We start from the raw sequence: 27,852 nt of genomic DNA, 5'->3' as shown, positions 1-27,852 counted from the left end.
CGACTGTAAGCTGGGTGCTGTCATTGACTCCCCAGATGATGTCAACATACTACAAGAGGATCTCATAGGAACAAATGACTGGTGCCAAAGTCATTGCCTTAAGTTAAATGTAAAAAAATGTATTATCATAACATTCGGCAAAAACACAGCTCCTACTGATTACCACATCAATGGCAACCCCCAAAGCACGCAGCCTGTGATGAGACCCCCAGGTACACAGGTTGACAACAATCTCACATTCGACCATCATGTAGCAGCAGCAGTCAGAAAAGCCTTTTACTTGATTCATCTCATAAATAAAGGGATTGCATCCAGAAAAAAGGAGGTTATTACCTCTCTGTACTCCCCCCTCATTAGGCCAATAATTGAGTACAATGCCCCATTTGGTATGTACCTCTCCAAACACCTGCACCAACTGGAAAGGCCACAGAAATACCTCACAAAGAGAATCCATGGCCCCCAACACCTGTCCTATGTGGACAGGCTCAAATCACTATCACTTGATTCGGTATTGTACAAGTTGCTCAGAGGTGATCTGTGTCTCGCCTACAAGGCAATCTTGGACCCTGCCCTACTATAGATGCTCCATATCTGTAAGCCTAACTCCTCACTCATTACCCACTTGAAAGGCCTAAATCTAATATGTGACATTAACAAAACCTGCTGGAGAGACAGGTTTGTCTCCCAGAGGCTGCCCCATCTCTGGAATAGACTTCCCATACACATCAAACAGAGTACCTCACTGATCTTCTTCAAGCGCAACCTTGATGAGTGGATGGGAAGCCACAAATCTGTCCAGGGGTTCCACCTGTGTCCCTCACTGACAGGGGCGAAAGGTGCTGACAGAGGTTTCTTTTTGGGGATAAACTCTTGACTAGGCTTGTAAGGGCCCCAGGGCCACTAGCCTAGTAATCTCCTATGATCCTATGATAACCCAACTCAGCATTGAGCAATTCACACGGACAACAGAGAACCAAAGGAACATCCACAGAAAGTGGAAATGGGTTATAAGAAAGACACCAAACAGAAAATCTCTTCCACTTGGATAAGTAGGATTTCTTAACAGTGGTTTTCCTGGCATCCTGCAGGACCCTAAGCATGTCCTCAGAAAAAAGGTGTCTATGTGGAATCAAAATCCTATCACCCACAATGTCAGTTGAAGAGTGGATAGGTGGGTATGGATGAGAGATCCCCTGTCTTGTGTGAGTAGGTCCACCCTGTGGGGTAACTTGTGATGACTGTCTTTGGCTAAATGCAGAAAAAGAGGTAACCAATGCTATCTCGGACAAAAGGGAGTCACCAACAAGATTTTGGGAACATCCTGTTGTATTTTCAACAGGACTTTTGGAATAAGGGGAGGGGTATGGAAGGCATAAAGAAACATCCCCTTCCAAGAAAAGAGAGGGCATCCACCTTCCAAATCAGAAAACCTGGGACTCTGGCACAAAATAGAGAAAGTTGTCTGTTCAGAGAGGAGGCAAAAAGATCCATTTGTGGAATACCCCACTTGGTGGACAATGTCCAGAAACACATCCCTGTGAAGCATCCATTCATGGAACTGAGTTATGGACCTGCTCAGAGAGTCTGCCACAGTGTTTTGACTTGAAGGAATGTAAACTGCCTAAACTTGATACTGCAAGGTAATTTCCTACACTAGGAGTGCCAACCAGCAAAAAAAGATAAGACCTTGTTCCCCCATTAATTGCCATACCACATCATTGTGGTATTACCTGTAAACATCTTGAGAGGTCCTGGGGAGAAGGGGTCTATATTATAACATCGAAGTCTTAAAACTTCAAATGTTATAATATCGAACCATTTTGATCGAAAGACCATAAAATCGAACACTCAGAATAGCAAATTTTTTCCCAGGGAAAAAATTTGCTGTTCCGACAAACATGCACACAACACAAGCACACCAAAATAAATAATCCACACACATACACTTCACAAAACCCTACACTAAACCATACATAAACTACTAGCTATCCACTTAACCCAACCCTAACCCTAAGGCCTGTAACTCACCTTACCTGCTCCCTAACCCTAAAGTCCCTATGGCACACTCACCCTACCCGCTCCCTAATCCTAAGGTCCCTATCACACACTCACCTTCATTCGCACACTTACCTTAACCCAGTGCATAACCTTTGCTCCACAGTCAAGGAAATAGCGAAGCTGCAGAAATGGCCCACCGAATACTTTCCCTAGGAAAGTATTCAATATTCTGCAGGTTCGCTATTTTCAGCATTCGGTGCATAGGGTTCAATATTATAACATTCAAAGTTTTAAGACTTTGATGTTATAATATAGACCCGGGAGAAGAGCGAATGAAAGATATGAAGAGCCAGCAGAAGAGTTCTCATCTCCTATACGTTAATGTGGTCTTTCTGTTGATGAGGTGACCAGATCCCCTGCACCTTTAGGAAGCTGCTCCTCATCCCACATCTGAAGCATCTGTGAACATCTCCTGAGAAGGAAGAGGTGGATGAAAAAGGAGTCCTGTATTGAGTCAACTGCTGAATCCACCACTGAAATTCCTGCTTGAGACATGGAAGAAGAGGAACTAAGATTTCAAGGGGATGAGAATGCTGAAGCCAAACTGACTTTAGAATCCACTGAAGTTTTCTCATGTGGAGTTTGGCAAAAGGGGGCATTGGAATGGTGGAAGCCATGAACCTCAGACCTCTCAGAAATTCCATGACTGTTACTGAAGCCACAGGAAGAAGTGATTGAAAAAAGGAAATAAGACTTAGGGCCTTGGGAGTTGGCAGGGATGCCAGCATACCAACAGTCTGATCCTACACCCTAGAAAGACATGATCCTGAGAAGGAGTCAGAAAAGACATTTTGAAATTTATAGTGAACCCCAGGCTCTGCAGAAGGGAAATGGCAAAAATGAAGATTTTGCAACAAAGTCTCTGGAGAGGATGCCTGAAATAGGAGGTCGTTCAAGTAGGGAAAGACTTGGATCCCTCTTAGGCTGCAGAAAGCAATCACATGAGCGAGACATTCAGTGAATACCCTTGGGGCACTAGAAAAGCCAAAGGACAAAGCACAGAACTGAAAATGCCAGGAAGCAGCAGAGATACATAAAAACTTCCAGAAAAGGGGATGTTTCAGGATATGAAGACAAGCATGCTTGAGATCCAGAGACACCAGATAAGCCTGAGGAAGCAGAAGAGGGAACAAAGTCTGAAGGGACAGCATTCAAAAAGAGGGGACCTTCAGCAATGTGTTTAGAGGAGAGAGATCCAGAATAAGTTTCCAAGTGCCTTCTTTCCTGGGCACCAAAAACATATGGAGTAAAATCCCCTCCCCCCTTGGGAAACTAAAATTTCCTGAACAGTTCTCGTCAAGAGATCCCAAAGCACCCCTGGAAAGAAAGGCAACTTCACTTGAGGGGGCTGAGGAATGCCCAGAAAAGGGGGAAAAGATTTTCAGACCATTAAATACCCTATGTGGATAATGGACAGAAACCAGGAATCCTGAGTAATCTTCAACTAAAGAGGAAGAGAAATGGAAAAACAAAGAGAAAGTGGAATGTGGCTGAGAAGAACAGGGTAGTCAGACATCACCTGGTTTGTCAGGAAAAGGAGGCTTCTGTGGCACAGAATTCTGGGTAGCTTTAGCAGGAAGAGTCAGCGTCATACATCCTTCTTACCCTTGGAGGGAGGGTGAGATTGCCTAGGAACAAAAGCTGGTTTACTGGGGTAATGTTTGGGAAATTAAGGCACAAGAAAAACAAAAATGTTTATGTTCCTGCAAGACCTTGCCCTTGTCCTGAATACACTTAAACAAATCAGCAGCAGTTTCACCAAACAAGTGTTTGTTGTCCAGAAAAGTATCCATCAACTTAGCCTTAATGTCATCAGGCAAAGGTTGAACCTGAAGCCAGGACCTTAATATCATCAGGCAAAGGTTGAATCTGAAGCCAGGAGTACCTACTCATTACAGAACCAAAGGCAGCAGCCCTAGAAGAAGCATCTGCTGCATCATAAGTACACTTAATGAATGGTGAGCCACCTGGGACGAAGTCCCTAACAGGGAAGGATCAGAAGTCTTCCCTTCAGTCTGGGAGATCAGAAATTACCTGACAGCCTTGGGAAAGAAGAGCCAAAATGTAATCTGGACATTTTTATTTAACATTTATTGACTGGGAAAGTCCAACTAGGACAGACCCTATTTTCAGCGGAGGCCCAGGGAGAAACGTTCCAGATCTATGTCTTTGGAATGTGGGAGGAAACCAGAGTACCTGGAGGAAACCTACAGAAATGCAGGAAGGACATGAAGGCTCCACACAAAAGGCACCGCAGTTGAGAACTGAACTGGAGACCTTCTTGCTGTGAGGTTACGTTAACCACTGCACCACTGCGCCACCCCTATAATTATCAGACATATGTGTCTGATAATTGACAGCCTCAAAAGCTAAGATAGTAGAGGTATAAACCTTTTTACCTAGCCATTCTACAGTTCTGCTGTCTTTTATCAGATGGAAGTAACTTAGTAGAAGCCAGCAACTGAGGTTGCTTGTCAGATGCCACAGACACCACAGAAGGATCAGCAGAAGGACATCTATATAGAACTTACTTCCCTCAGGCACTCTATAAAACCTATTGGGTTTCTTGGGGGTAGGAGGTTGGGAATCAGGCCTTAGATACAGTAGAAAAGGCATCCAACAAAGCAGCCAAAACAGGAGGAACAGCAGAGGGTTTAGAAGAGTCCACTTGCAGGAGCTCATAATACCTCTTCTGCACCTCAGAAACCTGGGCGCAATCCGGTTTAAAAAAACTCCATCATTCTGGAGATTGTGCCCCCAAAAGAAATTTCTCAAATGTGGTGTCAGGACTAGTAGATTCCTCTTCTTCAGACCCAAAGTCTAAAGGAGTGGTACTCTGAGATGAATAAGCAAGGAATTCCTCATCTGAATTCACCTCCTCCTCAGAGCAATCCTGTTTTTTAATTTTTTAAGGGGAGTAGAAGACCAAGTTGGAGCTGGAACAGAGACTCAATGAGGAGGTTTCAAATCAAAGCCATCAAAGCATTAAATAACCCTTGAGTGAAATTCTGCCATTCACTCTGCAGGTCCTTAGGAGCTGGAGAAACATGCTTAGTCTTTTGCTTTTTCTTCAAAGGGACATCCACCTTATAAAACTTAGAAGGCTTCGACCCTGGACGGCATTCAAAAATAGTAGTTGGGAATAGTAGTTGGGATTTCCTCCCTGATGAAAATCTGAGGAACACCCTTAGGCCCCTCAGAAATAATCAGGCATGGTTCTCCCTGAACATCAAAAGAGGATGTCTGCAAGGCCTCCAAGGACATGCGTAAGGTTGGATGCACACCAGCCTTTGAAACTATCATTGCAGAAGAATCCAATGGCAGAGCTGGGTGATCTTCCAGAGTTTCACTTGCCTTGGGAGTGACATCTGGTGGAGGCTGTACAGCAGAAGAATCAGACCTACACTTCTTGGCCTTCTTCTTCATGGATGGCTGTCCCTTGGAGCGGGAAGTTCCTTCCATCATGCCTTAGGATAAAAGCTAAAAAAGTTGGTTGCCCAAATACAAGGCCAAGGAAGAAAGATGACAATGGAGAGTCTTAGGAATAAAGGCCTGACAAATTGAACAGGACGTATGGTCTTGGGAAGTGCGAAGACAAAATAAGCACTGCTCATGATGGTCTTTATAATGAATCTGTCTCCCACACTAGCATTTACCCTTCTTGGATGACATGAGACCCCACAAGCAACAATAAAAAAGAAAAAGATAAGATCAAGAAAACCCCAATGGGGCACTTATCTGAAATGGCTTGGTGAACCAACAATGGAACAGGCGTTAGACCGACGATCAAGAGGCGGCATTTGATTGGCTGCAAAGATGTTCTGAGGATGGGATGTCGCCTTTATGCCTTACACTATGCAAGGAGAAAATGTGTAACCTATGTCATACCTTAAAGCAATCTAAAGTCTTTTTTATACTGGCCTAATGTCGGGGCAACCTTGGCAGGGGATCCCTATTGTAATGAATACTGCAACAGTGAAATGGAAGGACATCAGTGTACTTGGATCTGGCCAAAGCCTTTAACACTATTTCCTGTGCTTAAAGACCTACATATAGTTCATTAGGTTGTAAGAAGGACAGCAAACTGGTTGACACAAAGAACCTACACAGTTAAAGTAGGAGATGAAAATCTTCTGCTGGTGAGGCAGGGGAGAAGCCATCCTCAGTTTCAGACATAAGCAAGGTGGGAGGATGTCTTGTCTGCATAAGAGAGTTTCTCTTCATCTGAGTCTGAAGAATCAGGTGCTTCAAGGTTCTTCAAGGAGAGATGTTTCTCCTTTCTTTTTTGGCTGAGGACCCCTGACGGCTGATATTTGAGAGGCTGCAGGTTTTTAAAGAAGAATATGAAATCCTGTGCCAGTATAATCAGGTCCTAGGGAGGCAAGAGGCCCACGCATCACAGGCTGAAGATGGCAAATATCTGAGATTTGGGTGGTCATCTTCAAAGTCTCAAATTGCAGACAGGTAGGAATGGACTATATGGGCACTGTATACATGCTTGCACACAAGGACCAAGGATATACTACCCTTGCTCTCAGTTATCAGGTTACAGATATATATCTGAACCAGATGCCCTAGGAAAGATATTTGGACTGGCTATCATCCGAAGGACTTCAGATTAGTAGTGCATGCTTTCTAAGGCAGCTTTTGATAGATATTACCAGAAGCCTTGGTCCAAGTAGGCATCTGATGCAGGGTCTATGAAAGTACCCCACTAAACCTGATGCCTTTAAGCCTGGAGAGCGGGGCTTGAGACTTCATCAGTAACTTATTGCTGCATCTAGTGCAGCGTCTACGCTGAAGACATGCAAGCATGGAAGCAAGTAGTGGATTGTAAGATGCAATGGAAATCCTTCATATCTGCCCAGATAATAGCATCTCAGGCTGGATCTGGCACCAGCAGGCAGAAGAACCATTTTGATTGGGGAAAAAAGAGTCACGAGGTGTTGAAGGTCAGCAATCATATAGGTAAAAAGTATTTAAAACATTTGGTACACTGGGATTCTTCTCATAGATAAGTTGCCAAATTTAGAGATGGTGACCGACTTCTGTGCCATCAGATGTATCAGGCTACAAGTGATGCCATAATGTGATAACATGCAGACACATCACTTTTATAACATCAGAAATGACAACAACGCTACCTTTTATTTCAGGGCGAAATGGAATTCCATCTTCATCCTTTGAAACTGAACTAATTTCATCCAGTGCTGTAAAATGGAAAAATGCAAAGCTGTTACAAATTCCACTAATATGTTATACTACCAATTAATCAGCAAAAATACTTCTCAGCACATAAACATTTTGAAATTTGCAATTAATACTGCTCCAGAACAAAACAGCTTTTGCTGACAGTACGATTACAGAATTCTTCAGAGAATGTAGAAAATAAAGTTCAGTAAAACGGTCCTATAGTAATAAAACAAAAGACCGAACAAACATAACTTATTCACACAGTACTCTTGGAATACTGTGATAATGTAGTTTATTTTATTGTCATTTGATAACCAGGCAAGTGGTCTGTTACCACACCTTTTCAGACATGACTTGGAAATATCGTACTAGTTAGAAATGCAAACTATTTACAATGCAAATGGAATAAAAGACAGTAAAATGCAGATTTAAAAACAATATTTTGAATGCATAAGTGCACAGAATCTAGCAGTGACATTTTCATTCAATAGTGTGTTTACAATATGCAATGGTAAATTAGTTGTGCTCATACCTCTCAGCTGTCCATATTTTTGCCTTATATTTTTGGCCTGTTCTTCATAAAATTTGTGGTTTTCCAGCAAATAACTAAGGACTGAAGTCAATAAATAATGATGCACATTTGAGTATCAGACTTCACATCCTTTAGAAAATGCATGCTAACACAAATAATATCATTCTAGCAACATTTTAAGTTTATAAGAGCACCATTCAAAACTCTGTCCCTAATTTGGGGCCTCTGTCCTCCAATTATTTTAGGGTTTGTCCAGATTTTTTGTCCTAAAAGGTTGAGAGATATGGTTGTGCTTTACAGGTGATAGCTAGGAACACCACACTTGTTAAAAATAACACAATATTTACAATATAGCTTTTGATGTCAATACAGCAAGAAGAGTCAAATGCATATTGAAAAAGGTACAAATGACTATAGCATGAACGTGCACACTGCATCAACATTGCGGCAAAGTGCTTGAACTTCTTTCCTTTGTGTGCCGAACCCTTTTCTTTACAGCAGGCACAGGAAAGGACCCTCTCAACTTGCTTTTGAACATGCATAAGCTCTGTTGTCAATAGTGAATGACAAAAAATTCCCACAGCAGTGTTACTGATCTGCTGAGTTATTGTTTCAGCTCCTTATTTATCTGTCTTAAATGCATTTATTTAAGGAAATATACTTCATTGCCAGTACAGACAGTTTAAACAAGGGTATAAAAAATAACTGAAAATTATAAAGACAGTCTCAAACACACACCTAGATAGAAAAGTGACGGACAAATACATGCTGTAAGGTATATACTTGGGTAACCGAAGTTTGCTATAAAATTGTTTGCATGCCAAATTTTGAATGTTAGTGGTCATCAACTAATCAGTTTGCAAAACAAATGTTAGTCCTTAAAAGGATTGCAGCAAATATGCTTAAATGCCACTTTTTAAATCTTACTGCCCCTGGTAAATGTCCTTTTAGACCCAGTGACTCCCAACCAGAAAGCTATTCCAGGTACCCATAGCAGACTAAAATTCAGGCACAATTAATGGAAATCCTCTCTGAAAGATTCCATCACCCATTCCAAATGGGATAGATAGGAAGAATAGCCTAAGAGTCAGTTTATGGTACTCAGAGCTACCAATAATGCTGTCAAATTAAGCCATCCTTTCAGTGTCTTAAAGACTCTCCAGACACGCAGTCCATGTAACAACTTTATTTACCATCATTATCCAATTTTGGTCAAGGAAGCAGAAATGTATTTTTCCCATAGCAAGCAGTAAGCACAAGGAGCTGTCCCCAGATGGGGTGCCAGTAAATGTAAGGGCATAAAAATGTGTTCATGTACACACACACACACACACACACACACATCACACAGACATACACACACACACACACACACACACACACACACATACACACACACACAGACATACACACACACACACACACACACACACACACACACACACACACACACACACACACACACACACACACACACACACACACACACACACACACACACACACACACAAAACCACTGACAATCCACCTGCCATTATATTTTAAAATAGGGATGGAAACAAGAAACCACGAGACAAGCCCAAAGAAATATAGGAAAACATGCAAACTTCACAAAGAAGGCACTCACTCAAGAACCAAGCCAGAAAACAAAGTGCTAAGAGGAAGTAACATTAGCCATTTCATTACTGTACCAACATGTGCAATGTGTGAATATGAAAGTACATTACCACAATGCAGTGCATGTCCTCTTATTTACTGAGAGGAGCACAGTGTAGGAGTCACACATGGATCTTCAGAAATTATTTAAGCTGTACATTCCCAGGGTATCAGATGTTAACAGACCATTTAAATACACTATACACAAAGAACATTACAGTAACAAAAACACTTTCATACCATTACCAGATTTTATGAAGACTTCTGCAAGATACTACAGGATATTAGAGATACAGAGGGGCAAGTACTTTCTTACTGCATAATGTCGTGTAAAATCTATAACATTAATGCAATATTTGTGCCAATGGTAGCACCACAGAATCAATAAACTTATTATGTATCAGGCCTAGCAGCACACTGCTTACAATGTGAAATAAATGCATCAGATGACATGCACTTAGTAGTAGTTTGATGCATCACCCCTATACTGTCAAGTACATGGTGTGATGATGTGAGGTATTGCCACCTATGCCAGGACAAGTAGGGTAGTGGATGTGTGACATATGCCAGCAAAGCTAGCTAGAATTTAGTAAATAATTATATGTCATTTGTATATCAAACTGATTTGTACAGATGCTTGTGTTGAAAAATTTATTTGTAAAGTTGCTTGTGTTAAAAATGTACCAAAAGTGTGCCCTGCTGGACAGAAAAAGAAATATACATGTATCACTGTAGCTGTTTAAATGTATATGTTTTAACAGAGGATAATCGAAGGGAAGAGGTTAATCTCAATCCACCTAACTTTGGAAAATAGTATGAAATTAAATTACTGGGCCTAGACCATAAACATGTTATCTTACAGTTCTCAGTGCAGCCAAAGACAAAAGTCTGCACTACAAAGCTTTCTGCATTGTCATTGGGGTGAACTAATTGCTACTTTGGAAGGGTGGAGGTTTAAAATTGTTTTATGACTTCCACGAGCTGCAACAGATCTTAGCAAGGCTGTGTGTGTGTGTGTGTGTGTGTGTGTGTGTGTGTGTGTGTGTGTGTGTGTGTGTGTGTGTGTGTGTGTTATTGATATATAGGTGCTAAATCGTGGCAATTTCTAGCATTGGGGGGTTGCATGGGAACCAGAAGTCAGATGACCAGATGTATGGGATGTCATTCTGTACTCCATCACTAAAAATAATGTTTAATACCAGGCGAGACTGAAGTCTCAGAGCAGTCTGTTTCTGTAACCTGACAAAGAGGGATCTCTCACCTACTTCATCTTGCCTTGCTCTAGTAAGTAACCAGGGAATAATAATTCTTTAGATCAGTCAGGAAAATATAGTGAGATTAGTTAAGTATTTTTTTCTGTAAATGTGTGAACCTGTCCACCTGTGTTATTTTTACTATTTCCTGTGATTGAAACTCTGGTGTTTATTATAAATAGATATTTAGTATTTTCATGGCTGTTTGGTCAATATTACCATCTGTATAATATTACTTTCGGTCAGTATAATTGGATACCCCTGCAAGAGCCTTAGAGTAACTGGCTTTGGGGTGTCTCATGGCACTGTAACTATCTTATAATCTGGGAAGAAGGGGGCATAGCTAATAAATCGGTGCCAGCCTTTCCTGTGTGTGTGTGTGTGTGTGTGTGTGTGTGTGTGTGTGTGTGTGTGTGTGTGTGTGTGTGTGTGTGTGTGTGAGAATGTAAATCAAATCTCAAAGTGTGTCAGCTACTTGGAGCAGGGAGATGAAGCACTGGTTTCACAGACAGAGTGCTGAAGAACTTGGCATGGAGACTCAGCTAAGGTCTCAGCCCTGTAGCTGTACCAGTGGGGAGACTTATTGTGGACCTGGAAGGAGACAGAGAAATCAGGACCCCCGTGTGTTCTGTGTGTGCTCTTAAGAGAAACTGTGCTTGATGCAGAGAGCTGCATCTGGAAATATTGGTTGTATCCATTTTTGTTCCAAGTGAACATCCCTCTCCAGTATCAGCAGTGAGGATTGAGGCTCATTAATTACTGGCCCAGAGTGGGGACGTCATACAAAGGAAAAACATTCATCATTTCTGAACACAGCAAGCACAGTTTTTAAAGCTGGATACAGTGGACAGTGAGAACAATGTTTTTAGATTGACCATACAGGAGTAAATTCAGGTGGCAACTTGAAAAGCTGACTACTGAAACACAGCATTCACTGTACATGTGAACCATCTCCCTAGTTTATACATCACACAAAAGGTGTTAGCCATTATAATTTCTTTTAAATTTAAAACTGACCACAGCTGATGGGCTCACATAAAATTTATATGATGGGCACTGCACACATTGTTTCCTTGAACCATGATGTGTCTGAAAAGAACCCGGTGGGACAAGTACATGAACATGGCTACCAAATGAAAAAATAAAAAAAACTGCATGGTATTACCCTAGTGACTTACCTTTGTGCATTTTAACATTCAGCCTGCCTCACTGTATGTAACACAGTAAGTGCTGTAAGCCAAGAAGTTCTCATAAATATGGTTGTAAAGTGTACCAAAATGTCAGCAGCAAATTTCATGAGTAAGACGTGATCTATGACAAAGCCTATTAAAATGTATGCTGCTTAGCCAGTGTAAACAGCTGTGTTGTCTCACTGAAGGCTCTTCGACCTACTGCTACTACAGCTTAACTATAAGTGCAGGAACTACAGGCAATTTTTTTCAGCCTCCAGGTATCAGCTGTAATCTGAAGTAGAGAAAAGAGGGTACATTGTGTTCTGCTGGTTACCTTGCTGTTCATCAAATAAAAAAGAGCAGCATTTAGTAGTTACATTTATCTGCAGAAGCAACACATTCCTAAAATGATATATTCAGAATGGCTGCAGGTTTGCAGAAAACATTTGAAAGATCACAATGTCCTTGAGTTTGTCTTTACTGTGCAGTGCTTTTTTAGAATGACATTTACGACTGCATCTGCCACCTTTTTAAGTAGTAAAGTTTCACTTTGTCTTGCTTTTTTTAGGTTTAGACTGTTACTATACTAGAAGAAATAGTTTTTCCCATACTAAATACTGTATTAAATTACAATTAATACAATAGCAGATAAGCTAACAATCCCACAACATCAAATGATCACAGTAAAAAAATATGACTAACAGTCAACTCTACTACATACAGAAACAAAGCCCCAATTATGACCCAGATTGTCCGAGCACTGGAGGAACCAACACAGGGAAGAGAGGAATGACAGATGGTAACTCTTTTTCTCTCTGGGCAGAAATGAGTATAACATGCCCAGTTACCTGGTTCAAGCAGAGGTCAGGAATACAAGGCAAGTGCTTGAGCTTGTATGCATAAGGGCAGGACATCAAGGTGGGGTGTTACACTTACAACAGCCCATTGTATACCTCCACACATACCTAAGCAACCTTACATGTCAGAGGTCAGTGCATCACTTTCAAGCTAATCATCCAGTCGCACTAAAACAGCCCTTGCATGTATGCTCCTCTCCCTGATTGTGGGGTAATCTAAAGCCTTATGGCTGAAAAGATTTCTCTATTTGGATTGACAAGACCCATTTAGTGAAGGGAGTTATCTGGAGTTTCTGCAATATGGTACTGCTCCATCAAGAATTTATTAATGGTATGTTTAGGGCATCTCCGTCAACACAACTCAGAAATGAAAAGACTATTAACAGCAAAAAACCCCCAAAAAACCCATATAATTAGGCTACATCAAAAGGGCTCACTGACTCTGACAAGTGTACACCTGTTCACTTGTTCACTTTATTTTTCAGAATGACTGATATTACCCTAAATGCAGAGAAGAATGTGTGAATTCAGGGTAACAAGAGTGTCATAGGTGGTATGCAGTGATGGGAGTAATATATTACAATATGCAATATATTACAATATGCAATATATTACAGTTTGTAGTAACTAATAATATAACTAGTCACCTTTTCAAAGTAGCAACAAAGTAATAGTAATATACTACTTTTTTTGTAACTAGTAAATTAAATGTGCGTTACTTTTGCTTAAACCAGTGGTTCTCAACGTGGGCGATATCGTCCTCTAAAGACCGATGGAAAACTTCTGGAGGCCTTGGACTGTATGGACAGTAATCAGATGTGAGGAGGTAATAGAAACTTTGAAGGGACAATTTGGATAAAAAATTACAACATAATGCTGGCACAACTCACAACATGTAGCATTCATAATACAGCATTGGAATTAGTCCAGAGCAAAAGTTACTTCATTATTTTAGCACTGCAAGGAGGTTAAAGCTAATGACTACCAGACTCCAGCCCTGCCCTGGTACTGTGGGACTCTCACCCACTAAAACACCCCCTAACACTGGGACAATTCTAGCCTGCTAGAGATCAGATCTTTACCTTGCCATACAACAAATGTCACTGATTCTCCATACTGCCGTCAGTCAGAATTGATCTCACCAGTTTAAGGTTTAACACTCAACACTCCAGCTCACTGCACCAAGCAGGACACGTCTGGTGGATCTATGATCAACCAACTTTTGTGTTGATAATTTTTTTTTATGTTCTATTAAAAATTAATTTTGGGTTTTGATTTTTAGTTGCTGAAAATAGACAAAATGTAATAGTTTTTTATAGCTCTTGTGCTGCTGGCTGTGTATGGTTTGGTTTAATTATTATTTGTGACTCTTTAGCTATAAAGACTAATCATCTTTTTCTCCTTTTGGCTGCTCCCGTTAGGGGTCACCATAGTGGATCATCGGTCTGCAGAACAAGTGACAGTAGAGTTTTAAGGTGCTGAGTTGCCAGCTCATCGCCCAACCTTTCTCAGAAGGCAAACGCACGCACACACTCATACCTAGGGTCAATTTAGAACATCCAATCCACCTGCAGCATATCTTGGATGTGGGAGGAAACCAGAGTATCTAGAAGAAACCCCATGATAAAACAGGGGGGACATGAAGACTCCACACAGAAGGCACCCCAGCCAAGAACCGAACAGGAGAACCTCTTACTGTGAAGTGATAATGCTAACTGCTGCACCACTGAGCTGCCAGGGTATAAAGACTAGTCTGCTGGAGTTTTTCAACTGTTAAATGGTATTCATAATCATTGTAGCGTTGTGTATACAACGTTAATAATACAACCAATAAACAAATCAATTCCTGTGGAAATAGTAGGAAAAAGTGTCACAGCAACCTCCAAAGTAGATAAAAAGTTGATTTACTACAATAATCCAAACCAGTAGTCAAGCGCACTTTCGCCTTGTAACCCAAGACTTCTTCAGAACAAATTAAAATACATCAATACCATACTTAAATAGACCCTGGTGAACAATTAAAGTTGATTGTCAATTAAGAACCAAAATGTAAGGAAGTCCTTGTAAGGGCAAAAGTTAAAAATGCTTTTAAATTAATTCACAACCATCTTATTAACAACATAAAAATATATATATAAGAACACTTCCAAATATTTAAATGTGCAATAACACAATATTACAAAACTATGATTCACATTTTATATATTAAATGTCTTATTTAAAAATATTTTTGATAAAAAATGTCTTCTAAAGCTTTAATGCCTTGTACTTCAATACTGGCATGATACTACATGCCTCATTTATACCAGGGGGGTGGGTAGAATTTAGTCTAAACTGCCACATTAACTCTTCCCTCTCATGTCTGTTCTTCCAATTCCCTCCCCTCAAGTCACTTACTACAATTTCTAAAATCCCAAAGTGAAAAGTTTTACATAGTACGTTCCCCTTCAAGTGCCTATATAGGGCATTGTTCTCACCTTCACGTCTAATAGCGTAGATGTGTTTATATATCCTCCTAAGGAGAGCCCTTTCAGTTTTGCCTATATAGAACTGTTGACAGTTCTGACAAACTGCCACATACACTAATCCCTTAGATCCACAAGAGCCCCTTTTCAGTGTAACTTTGTACTCAACACCCAAAATGTACGGACAGTAGGCACATGATCCACAGTTCCTGGTCCCTCCTGGTAGACCACTTGAATGAATAGGATGCACCAATAAAAATTTTAACTTATAATTAGTTTTAAATACAAACACAGGTTCTTTACCTATAAAATCCATAAGGTCGTCCGTACTTTTAAACATGACACAATTCCTGCTCACTATCTGTTTAATTTCCTTACTCAGCTCACCAAATGTTAAAACCATTGCTTGACTGTAATTTTTGTCTCTGTTCTGGACCTCAGGGTTCCCTATAGGTTCAGTTGTTGTTCCTAATAAAGGTTTAAATCTTTTTCCCCATTCATTCATAACTTCCTCACATATGGAGTATAGCATGGCGGGTAGCCTCTTTCTATAAAGAAGTTTACCAAGGTAGCCATTTCCCTCTTACAAATCTCTTGACTTGAACACATTCTGGCAAGCCTCACCATCTGCCCTTTTACTATATTTCTCTTTGTGTAACCCGGGTGACTACTGTTATATTCCAAATAGTCATTCGAGAAAGTTGGCTTCCTGTATACTCTGGATGTGAAACCTTTTTTGTCCCTGTCCAAAGCAACAGTTACATCCAAATAATGAATGGAATCCTTACTAAGAGTACTAGTACATTTAAAATAATTACATACTCCATTAATATAATCAAACAATTCCATAACTTCCCCATCTTTCTTCCACAAAATAAATATGTCATCCAGGAAGTGGAGGTAGGTCCACCATTGATCTGGGAATTTACTATTAAAAATATGTTCTTTTTCCCATCTGTACATTACTAAGTTTGCAAAAAGGGGGGCACAACTAATACCCATGGCCACCCTTTTAGTCTGTTTAAAAAAATTCACCTTCAAATGTGAAGAAATAATTTTTAAAATAATGCCCATGAGGACCATAACGAAATTTAGAAGGTTATTACTTAAGTCAAATACTTCCAAGACGGCCTTGCAGAAAAAAGTCAACCCCTCAAAATGGGGAATCGAAGTGAACAAGTCTACGACATCAATAGTAGCAAAAGTGTTGTCCCCATTACAATAGTCACTTTTAATCCTACTTAAAAAATCCCAAGAATCATGTAGGATGTAATCGATGTTCTTCAAACTGTCCCTATAGGTTAATTATTAGTTTTGAAAATAGTATGACTTATCCCTTGGGTATTTTTGTAGAAAGGGTAGTAAGGGACAATTTTAAATTTGACAATTTGAAAACTTAGGAGCCACTGACTGACTGGCCCCGATACAGATTGTAACAGTCCTTGAAGGATGGCCATGTCAAATCCTGTCCCAGCTGTAGAAGTTATGTCCAAGTTATAAGACTTGGAACACAGTATAAGAGATTAGACCAGATAAACACACTTTAGCTAACAGATGTAGGAGACTCTCTTTCTGATATACTTCCTTACTGAAATTTCAAGAGGTTTACCCAATTAAATAGGTAGACAGATGAGTGAACAAGAACACTTACTGGGGTACTTACCTTATTAGAGGAAGCCATACAGACATGAAAAAAATTTTTTAATTCAGGCACAGGAAAATCCTGTTGCAAAAAAAGATCAGTCAGATACACTAGTACCAAGGGCAGCCCTGCAGAGCTGGGGCTCTACCAAATGCAGAATATATTCCATTTTGACAAGTAAGATTTCCTTGCACTAAGTTTCTTGGCTTCCTTTATGATGTTTAACACATCAAATAAAAGCAAAAAAAACACTTGCTGTAGCAAATCAAGCACAAATAAAAGTAAAAAGCCACTTGCTGTAGCAAATCAAGGACAAATAAAAGCAACTTGTTGTAGCATTTCCTTAGAAAATAGGTGCTTTACAGGAATGTGTGTTAGATCATTCATGCCATGAGTCTAGGCCCTGGAGATCTGGGTACATCTGTTAGCCTGACTGCTGGATTAGCACAGCCTACTGCCACAAACAGGGTAAACATATATTCTCTCCCTAATTGCAAGAAGAGGGAGAATCAGTATTGCCTAGTTCAAAAAAGGCCATCGAGATCATCCTAGGTCACTTCGCTCTTCCTTTATACAGCACTCTGAATAGTAGAAATTTTAGGTAGGATGCATAAAGGAAGACACTTCTTCATGGTTAGGACAATACATTTGCTGTCCATGTGTTTCTGCAAATAAACCTTGCACAAAACTGTGAATTAGTGGTTGCCTGTAGACCTGAGATAGGGATTTAGGGATTTTTTTTGTATGTAGAAGTAAAAAGTCAACATCTGCAACTCCCCACCTTTCTGCTAGTCCTTTGAAGACAGATCTGTACAGATACCACAAATGATTGCTGGTTAATTATCTGATGAAGGTATCTACCATCTGGTTGAGGTTGGAAAAGATGTACAATTCTGAGTCTGTTTTCTGACTGTGAGGCTAAATCCCAGGCTTGTATAGTTAGTTAGCAGAGGAAGTTATGAGCGAATCATTCCCCCTGCTTGTTTATGCACAACATATCTGTTGTTTAAGGTTAAATGCACAACTGGTGGTTTGCAGATTAATATAAAGGCTATAAAATCTATAATGATATTGATATGCTGTTTCCAAAGTTTGTGCACCACAGATTTAGTGAATATAGGTTGCAGTTGAGTGCTTCCCAAGCCTTACTGAATATATTTACAGTAAGGTACTAGTTGTGTGCGGAACGCTGAAAAGGTATTTCCACATATGCTATGACTTGAGCTGCTTCCCAGGTAAACTTATTTCTGAATGCATGGCAAGATCAATTGCCTCTTGACTGTAAATGTGGCTTCCATAGACTCTGTGATGCTCCTGCCCTGGCCCAGTAATCAAGGAGCCTCAATCCTCACCACTAACACCAGTGAGGGATGTGCACACTGGGAGGATAACAAGCACACACACAGTAAATTAGAATTTCCCTTAACAGCACACAGAGATCACAGTCAGTCTGGGGCTGGTTTCTCCCTCTCTCCAAATCTCCAGTAAGACTCCCCACTGGCAAAGCTATAGGGTTAAGAACTCAGCCGAGTAGTCAAGCCAAAACCTCCAGCACCCTCTCTGCCCAACCAGTGCTTCGTGTCCCTGCCCAAGTAGCTGACACATGCACACTTTGAGATTTGATTTGTATACAAACACATTGACACTCCTGGGGAAGGCTGGCACAGGTTCTCCAGCTATGCCCCCTTCTGCCCAGACTATACAGTAGTACCACCTGCCACCAACCACCCTTATCAGCTACTAAAAAGGCCCTTACCAAAGGGTATCCAATTCTACTTTGCAATGTTGCTATTATCCAACTGGTAAGTGTGACCAAAATGTTTTTAAGGCTATATAGGAGTGGCCTATACAGTGTCACCAAATACATGCAAGTACACTAAGAGCTTAAATTATCCCCACATAAAATCAGCCACGATTTAAAGGTTTAAATATATCTAATAAATAATAAAAGCACAAGGCAATACTCATTAACTCAGCACAGTGACAACAGAGTTCAGAAACAACATTGTAGGACAGTATCACATAAATAAAGAAAACTTCTAGACTGATCTGACTATTTTCCTATCTATCTCAAAGAGAGATAATAAGATCTAAGTCTTACTTACGGAACAAAGCAATTGCTGGTGATGTTGTCAGTTCCAAAGACAAGATATAAAATGTACTCACTTTTTCTCTGAGATGGTTCTTAAATTGACAATACACATTACTGCTGAATCATCTCATATTATATCATTCTTGTCAATTCTGCTTTTAGTTTCCAGGCCAAGAGGAACTTAAAATAGTTATCTGTTAGAAACTTGCCTGGAAACATCTTTACATTTGAAACCTACAATTACCTCTGTTTCCATACAATAGGAAAGCCTACAACTCTAGACATTGTGTCTGCTTAGCTTGAGATAAACTGACTTTACAACACATCATAAAACTCTCTACTTCTGAACTTATTTTCTTAGAGTTTTGCAAGTTAACTCTGTAATCCCAATTTCTACTATGAAACATACATTTACATAGGCATAGAGCTTATACACATTTCTGCTGTTTTCCAGCAGAGTGCACTGTGGTTACAATCTTGAAGCTCAATAAAGAACATATAGGTTAATCATAACATAGTTATCTTACATTTGTAAAACAAGCCTACAAATCCTATCAATATTTACAAATGACATAGGATTATTTACAAAATTCTATCTAGCTGGACTGCCAGTGTCACGTTTCTCACAGACTCTTTAGGTGTCAGGGGACATTTTGCATATGATGTCTTGGCAGAAGCACCATGAGGATAATGGATTCTATAACCCCAGATTTCTGGGAAATTCCCTTGCCATCATGAACATTCTATGTATCTGCTGGAGCAAAATGTCCCTCGAAAGGCTTACTTTATGGGTGTTAAGAAAGAAGTGCTAATGTATATGTCCCAAGTGATCTTCAGAAAGTGTATGAATGTTCTGGAGTGATCAAGTTGTAACCTGGGAAATTCAAGAAGAGCCTCATGTTCTCTGACAGGTGAGGATGAACAGGAGGTTTCCTTGCAATTCCTCCTTAGACTGAGCCCGGAGCAAGCACTTATCCAAATATGAGTAGATAAGGATGCCCATGGTCCTTATGTGAAAACCCTGAGAACAGTGCAAAGCCAAAATGGCAAGGATGTAGACTGTAAATTGTCTAATGCCTGAACCTAAGCAATCTCCTGTGCTCTTCAACTTTGGGAATATGCAAATAGACATCATTGAGATGTAGGGTAATCATAAGGACTCCAGGAATTAACTAGGACTGAAGGGACCGCAGAGTAAGCATTTTGAACTTTAGCATCTTTAAAAAGAGGTTTAATTTTTTTAGATGTCTAGTATAGGTTTCAATAAGCTGAGGTTTCTGGGGACCAAGGAAAGACAGCAATAAAACACCCACCCCCTTATTCTCCTAAGGAGACCCGTTCTATGGCTCCTGAACTAGGAGCAGATCAAGAAGAGTAAGGTGAACTCTGCCTGAGCTACTAGGATGGGAAGCTTCTCCATGAAAGGTGTTGCATTCCATTCTGTGACTTGAAACGTTAACAAATGGAACCCACCTGTCCAAGGTTATTGTTCCCCAACTTTCCAAGAAAATAGTCAATACCCAGAGGATATGACAAGGATAGTTTTTACCGAATGGGGGAAGGGAAGGTGGGAGGAGCATGATGGCTTTGGCAGAGTTATGATTGTTCAGAGGTCCTGTACAGCTACTTCCAGAAAACCTCCCTAGCATATCTTTTTTTCTTATTCTGTCATTTTGCTTCTCAAAGACTCTTTTCCCTGTCTTTCTAACCAATGATTACATGGTGGTATAAAGGTCACTGCTTGGATGAATAATTTCTGGTGCATCTGGGAGTGGGTGGGTGGAAGGCATGCTTGACAGGTTCCATGGTCTTTTCTTTTTCTTTTAACTTTTTGAAAATATCCTGCGTCAGAGGATTCCTGTTTATGGGTACATTAAGGTGCCATCCCTTAACATCCTATGATAGAGGCTGAAATCTCAGCTTAGCATGTTCACTGATGGTGGAGACTGCCATCAGTGTTATAACCACATTTTATAACAAATTTGCCATTCTTCTGAACAGTGTAGGCCAGTATGCAAATTTGCACCTTCCTGGTTTCATATGTAATCTATGATGCCAGCTCTTCAATATGCATCAGGATCTCTACCTGATGTTTAGCTATGTGAGTCTGGAAACCTGATAACTTGAAGGCAAGGACAGTATACAAACAGATGTTTTTTTTTTCAAACTAGTCTAGCACCCTGCGTTCTCATTTTGGAGAGCATTGGTTACAGCAGCATCAAAGGAAACTACAATTGGATGCTCATTGTGGTTCCTTTACAGGTACTGAGAAGCCTTTTGGATGCTAGAAGATTTTAGGTTTCTTGGGATCAGGGGTTTGGATGTCAGGATCCTGCAATGTTGCTGTATAAGCATCTTTAAAAGGCTCAAACACTAGATGAACCACAGTGGATTTTGCATTATCCAGGCAGAGAAGGCCTGAGCACCTCTTCTTTGTCTTAGTTATATCCTTAGACTTCTATTAGATGTGCTCCTCATCAGACTGATGGTCTCCCTAAATGGGATATATTTTGGAGGAGAAACTGGGGAAATAGTTTCATTAACATGAGTCATACCTGAGTAACAGGACATTTGAAAGGTGTATACCAGCTCTTTTAATCTTCTGATGACAAATGTTATTCTCTTTGAAGAGAGTCTCTCCTTTTCAATTTTATGTATAAAATTCCTAAAGTGGAAGGCTGAAGAGCGGGTTGCTCTGAACTCTGTCACACTAAGAGAAGTGCATCAGTCAACTTCATGAAATATTATGAGGCAAGGCCTTTCTGGGAAACTATTTAGTTCACTGAATGTCCAGGATTTCAAGGAGATGCAGTGGCTTGGGCCACTGATTCAGCTGCATGAGCCCTTCTGCAGGAGCGGCTATGATCCACTGATCTGTCCCCAGAATAGTCATTATGTACTTTAAGAGTCAGAAAAGAAAATAATTCTTTCTTTTTTTCTTTTAACTAGTTGGAGTCAATTAATTTCTCTCTATGTACTTCTTTCTTTTTTTTTTTTAACTAGTTAGAGTCAATGAATTTCTCTTCGAATATTGGTGTTAATCACTTTTGTCAAAGTAGCCCACAAGTCCACCATACCAGTGATGTAAAATGAGGTCTGCCAAGATGTGCTGGAAGATCTCCACCTCTAATGGGATTAGACTGAGACTGACATGCAAAAGCCAGCAGCGGGGCCTAAGCAGTGGTAAACCAACTCTGATTAGGGTGTCCTCAGACTATAATACAAACAGAGTGGACATCTGCTTTTTGGGCACACCCTTCATAAAGGTTGTGGGTGCTGACCTTTTTTTGTGCCTCTTCTTTGGAGGGTGACGTTCCCATGCTCTAACAGATAATTGATCCAGCTCCGAAGTCAAGGCCTGGATTAAGGCCTCCAGTTTTTTTAATGCACCAGACAGGCATGCAGTGATACTTCTTTATACTTTTAAAAGTCTTCTAGTGAAACATGCCAAAACTTGGCGGTCTACCATAAGCAAAAAAAGGCAATTAGAATGTAAATACTTATTTGGATTTGACACAAGTAATTGCAAAGTTTTTTCCTAGTAAATGACAAAAAAAACTTCCTTTAAAATCATTCTTCTGAAATAAACAATTAAACAATCTCACAAGAGAAAAGGTTTTTAAAACAGGATACTTGGCTTTCAAAGAATTCTGCAGATTCAAGCTCTGGGTCAAGAAATGGGAAGAAGTTTCTCCCCACCTTTGCCAAAAAAAGAACAAAACATGGTGTGGACCGATTGCCATTTTTTTGATCTTTTGACCAAGTGGACATCCACCTGTGGCTAATTCTTGAGTGTAAGGTAAACGGAAGTGGGTACTAATGCCAATATTTTCATTTGTATTGAAAATGTTTGGCATTTAGGTTTAATTTGAGTGTGCCAATGCTTATGGGTTTGGGTTAGAAAAGGGAATGCATATATTGGTTTGTCTGGGTAGTTATGTGCGTGTTTTGTTTAGTGGTACTGTTAGGGAGAGGATGTTTACTAGCCTAATGTGTATGGGTCGGGATTATGAGCAAGGATAGAGGTAAGATTAGGGTTAGCACGAGTAAGGTGGTGCAGGGGAACAAAACTATAGTGAAAAAAGGCCTTGGAGAAGAAGTGGGAAATCATTCCTGCCAGAGAAATCCAGAGAGACAGATACCAAACAGTTCTATTTTCCATCAGTTTAAGACTGAACCAACAAAAAGGTTCTGGTCTACTATCAATCATCTACTTACCCCAAGTAAAATAGTAACACCTAACCCACAGAATCTAGACCCTGATAATCCCTCTTTAATAGCCAATAACTTCAACAGCTTCTTTACTACTTCCATACAAACACTAGCAAGCCATTTATCCCCTGATGCTTCCCAACTGATCTTAAGTAACACCAACAAAGTCATTCCTTCCCTTCAACTTCAACCCATACCCACCTCCTACATACAATCTCTCTTACAAAAACTTAAACCCACTACCCCCTCAGCAGATAAGCTTCCTGCTGAATTCCTTCAGGTAGCAGCAAAAGCTATAGCCTACCCTGTTTCGATCCTAATAAACAGATCCATAAAAGAAAGTGATTTTCCAGCAATCTGGAAGATATCACACATCATACCCTTACATAAAGGAGGCAAATCCACTGACCTCTCCAACTACCGCCCAATAGCACTATTATCTCCACTAGCTAAAATCATGGAAAAATGTATACACAAACAACTACTTAACCATCTCCTTCAAAATAACCTACTAGCAAACACTCAACATGGATATAGACCCTCACATAGTACGACCACTGCACTACTTTCCTTTACTAACACAATAAACTGTAACCGTAATAATAACAAACTAACTGCTTCTCTTTTCCTAGACCTGTCAAAAGCCTTCGACATGGTCAACCATAAACTTCTCCTACACATACTAAACTCACTTGCCTTGGATTTTTCCTCCTTAACCTGGTTCTCATCCTACCTTGAAAACCGACAACAAGCAATACTCTGGAAAAATTCTCTATCTGCTCTACTACCTATCTCCTTAGGAGTACCTCAAGGATCAATATTAGGTCCACTCTTATTCTCTATCTTTATTAATGATCTTCAATCAACTATCCATAACACTACCTGCATACAATATGCAGATGATTCTACCATCATCTGTACAGCTCCCACCCAATCTGAACTCCAGTCACTCACACAATCTACCTTTTCAACCGTTGAACAATGGTTCTCAAAAGATGTCTCCTTCTCAACTCCAAGAAAACAAAACTATTACTATTCTCACCTACCCACAAATCTCCTCAACTAAATTTTACTATTACTGCAGCTGACAATTCTCTTATCTCCCCAGACTCTACTACCAAACTGCTTGGTGTTACTATTGATAATAATCTTAACTATGATTGTCATATCAATAACACTATAAAAGCAGTAAATAAAAAGATAGGTTCACTGTACAGAATAAAACCCTTCCTTACTCCAGAAGCACGGACCACCTTAGCTCAATCACATCTTATCTCCACCCTACTGTATGCTTCCTCTATTTACACCAATCTCTCTAAAGGTAACCTGAAAAACTAACTACATCCTATCATAATATAGCCCGTTTGCCACAGCATCCCACTACAGAACTCACCACTGTAATAACTTAAAACAATTACAATGGTTAGAACTACCTAACAAGCTTATCTATCAACAACTCTTAATTACACATAACATTCTTTATCAACCAACAAAAACACCAGCTCTCAGTAACCTCCTTACTCCCTACAAAACTTGAAACAGTTGCGATCTGCGAAAAGATACAAGTCACCACAACTAGAATTACAAATTCAGCAGGTAACTGTCTATTTTCAAACTCCATAGGGAAAATATGTAATAACCTCCCCCCACACATTACCTCACTAGACTCCTTTCAACTTTTCAAAAAACAACTTCTATTACATCTTAACAACTTCTGGCTCTGCTCCTGTACCAATCCAGACTAAATGACTTCTTCGCTCTTCAGCCATACCTCCCTACGTAAAAATCACTATCTTTCCCTGCTATTTCAAATGACTAAATTACTGTACTGTTCTAAAAAAAAAAAAAATGAATATATAGCTTAGGCTATTTGTTTTTTACCTGTTTTTTTTCGCTGCATTTTCTACTACACTAAAATGTATGCATTGTTGCTTAAATGTTTAACCTTGTTTTAATTGTGGAGCTTTTCTCCCCGGGCCTCCACTGAAAATGGAAATTATCCAGCTGGACTAGCCCGGTCAACAAATGTAAAATAAAATAAATAAAATAAAATAATATCTGCTTTAGTATGGCTACTACAAGAGGCAAGTCTAAGATTCTCCCCATGATAAAGCTGGCTTGATCAATCGCGCTTTACAGTTGAGTGCATGATCTTTGATGCTTCAACCAACTACAGGAAACACATATACAAATATATATAATGACAGTGTGTGTGAGCACAGGTGTGTTTAAGGGGAGTTGAAGATGTCAGTATGGAGTTACGGTAAGTAAGCTTCTTGAAGTCCAGGAACAGTAAATCATAAACCTGACAAAAGCATGTATGAGGTATTCTTGCCCTAAAGAAATGGATACTATACACAGTTATTAAAACAAAAGATTTCTGCCTCTCTTGGAAGCAGACCTTTCTTGAACCCAATCTTAAAACAAATAAAAATAAACTTTCCCTGGATTCCTGTCTCCCTACTGCTATTATAAGTTCAGGTTACTATTGGGAATGCCGGTTAGTTAAAATTATTCCTGTTTTCCAAAGCAGGATCAATATGATTTCACAGAACAGGAGTTATCACAATGGCAGCACAGACAGCACATCAGTGGCCTAAACACACTAACATATGCTGGACTGAGGCCACATTTCTAGTGTTGATGGCAAGTCCACTTGAATTGTGATATGGTATCATAGAACTTACTGTTCTGTGATAGATGCTAGTAGGATTTAATTTTCTTTAGGGCTGTGTGGAAGATCTGAAAACATCATACTGTGAGTTGTTGATGTATGACAAGGCAATAAACATCGATGGGCCCTTATCCCCAGATTTCTTTCTCAAATACCATGTTCAAAATGTTAAGGTGTTGTTTCAAAATGCTAAGACAGACATAGATGTGAAGGTTGTAAATACTGATTATATTCAGTACAAGAAAGAGCTTTATGTAGACAATGTTTTACTGATCCTTACATTTCCACTACCAGATTTATTTACTCATTATTCATTCAAGCATTCATTCATTTTATTTTAGAGCAAATTAGCTCCTTTAGGTTTTTATCTGGATATGTACTTAACCCTGGAAAGAGGGAAAACTATAATGACACTTTTAGCTCCACTTAAGCCCTTTCTAGGAGAGTGACCATTAGATGGTCAGGTACTTGTGTGAAATTTCTTAAACATACCACTTGACTCCCTGCACTTGGAGCTTCACACACAGACTGCTGAGTCAATGATACAGTCTAATTAAAGACAAACTAGGTGAAGGCAATTCAGATGGAACCAACCAATGCCACTTTAGACCTCACCTGGGACTTCTCTTTTCTTCAAGGATTGGAAAGCTTGGAGGAGTTATAATAAGCAGGGTTGTAGGGGATACAGTTTTCTCTACATGGGGTGTGGGTAAATCTCTCTCTACCAAGCAGCAGTTGTTGGATATCCTTTGATGAGACAAGCAATATCCAGTTATTCAGTATACAGAATAAGGCTGCCTTGATGAAGCAACACATCCTGCCATGGATATTACTCGGTTGTCAAACTCTGGTCATTTCTGTATCTGATGCACAACTGTTAAGATTTGTTGAAAAGAATTTTAGAGCAGAAAACCAACCACTGTTCCCACAAGAGCATTCATTCCCCACCTGCATTCTCAAGTCTAGATATTCCATTTTTATCTGCTGTGTTCCCTGACATCTTCACCAGCACCATCACTTTACTGATTTTTCCAGTAAAAGGAAAATGTGGACATTATAAGGGTGAGTTTTTATTGTTGAAGATGAACAAACAACTCTTTGATCATTTTCTCCCGACAAAACGGAAGGTACCTAACATTTTATGGGCATAGTTAAAGTTGGTAAATGGTCCATTAAGTAACATATTTAATTTAAATTCATTTGATGTAATTTAATTTACTTGCAATTCACAAGAACAATGCCTGTTTTAATTGACAACACAAACAATTTAAGACAATTAAAATGTGACATTTAGACATATCAATTCCACAATAAATACAAGTTATTTTTAAACATAAACATTGTCTGAGAAAGCAAGACACACTTAAATACAGTTCTAGCAGTATTTCCTGATCTACATATAATCAATTTTTGAGATTTTTCCTTTCAGTTAATATGAGATTAACCATACGCCATTCAAAGATCTTACTTTCCCACCAAAAAGATGAGAGGGCAAATACATTAATAACAGATCCTAAAATATTACCATGATTAACTTTATACAATAATCACATGCTCAGGTATTCAACTCTTCTTTTAACAGCCACTTGATTAGACTTTATGTATAGACAAGTGGAAGCATTAAATGAAACATTTGTTATGAATCCAAAAATAGCATGATAAAAAGACTTCAATCTTCTCATATCATGTTGATCACAGCCAGCATGAATGAATCACTGCCAAACATTCATAGCAACAGAGCATTGCCTAGCACTTTCCTAGTATCAGCTTCAAGACCTTTGTACGCATTGTATAAACAAGCTAATCTCCGAGATAGCTGGATACTTAGTTTATCAATACTTTCAAGTGTTACATGTGGATTCCTTCCATTATCTGCTTCCATTAAGCAGAGTCCCGCCCTACCACAAAGTAAGTGCTTTGCAGGATAAAATGGAACAGCTGGCTTTGAAATGAGATTTTCAAATGTACTCAGGGGGACACCCTCTCAACTGTGTTGCTTTTCAGGCTTGGTATGATGGATGTGATGTCAGTGAAAGTGGACAGAAT

The 27,852-nt window shown here is 39.6% G+C and overlaps 1 protein-coding gene across 1 annotated transcript in view; it reads right to left on the bottom strand.

The window, feature by feature from the left end:
* The window catches only part of TMEFF1 (transmembrane protein with EGF like and two follistatin like domains 1), a 1,099,811-nt gene that overhangs the window by 46,932 nt on the left and 1,025,027 nt on the right, over positions 1-27,852 (bottom strand). The window contains exon 7 of the mRNA XM_044064659.1: positions 7,203-7,268. Within this exon, the coding sequence (XP_043920594.1) occupies positions 7,203-7,268 (66 nt within the window). The remainder of the gene's footprint in view (positions 1-7,202; positions 7,269-27,852) is intronic.

Source organism: Protopterus annectens, chromosome 3.part0 (genome assembly GCF_019279795.1).
Source record: "Protopterus annectens isolate FY-2018-M chromosome 3.part0, PAN1.0, whole genome shotgun sequence".
Classification (NCBI taxonomy): Eukaryota; Metazoa; Chordata; order Ceratodontiformes; family Protopteridae; genus Protopterus; species Protopterus annectens.
The sequence above is the reverse complement of the archived record's forward strand: the minus strand, read 5'-3'. Positions and strand labels throughout refer to the sequence as shown.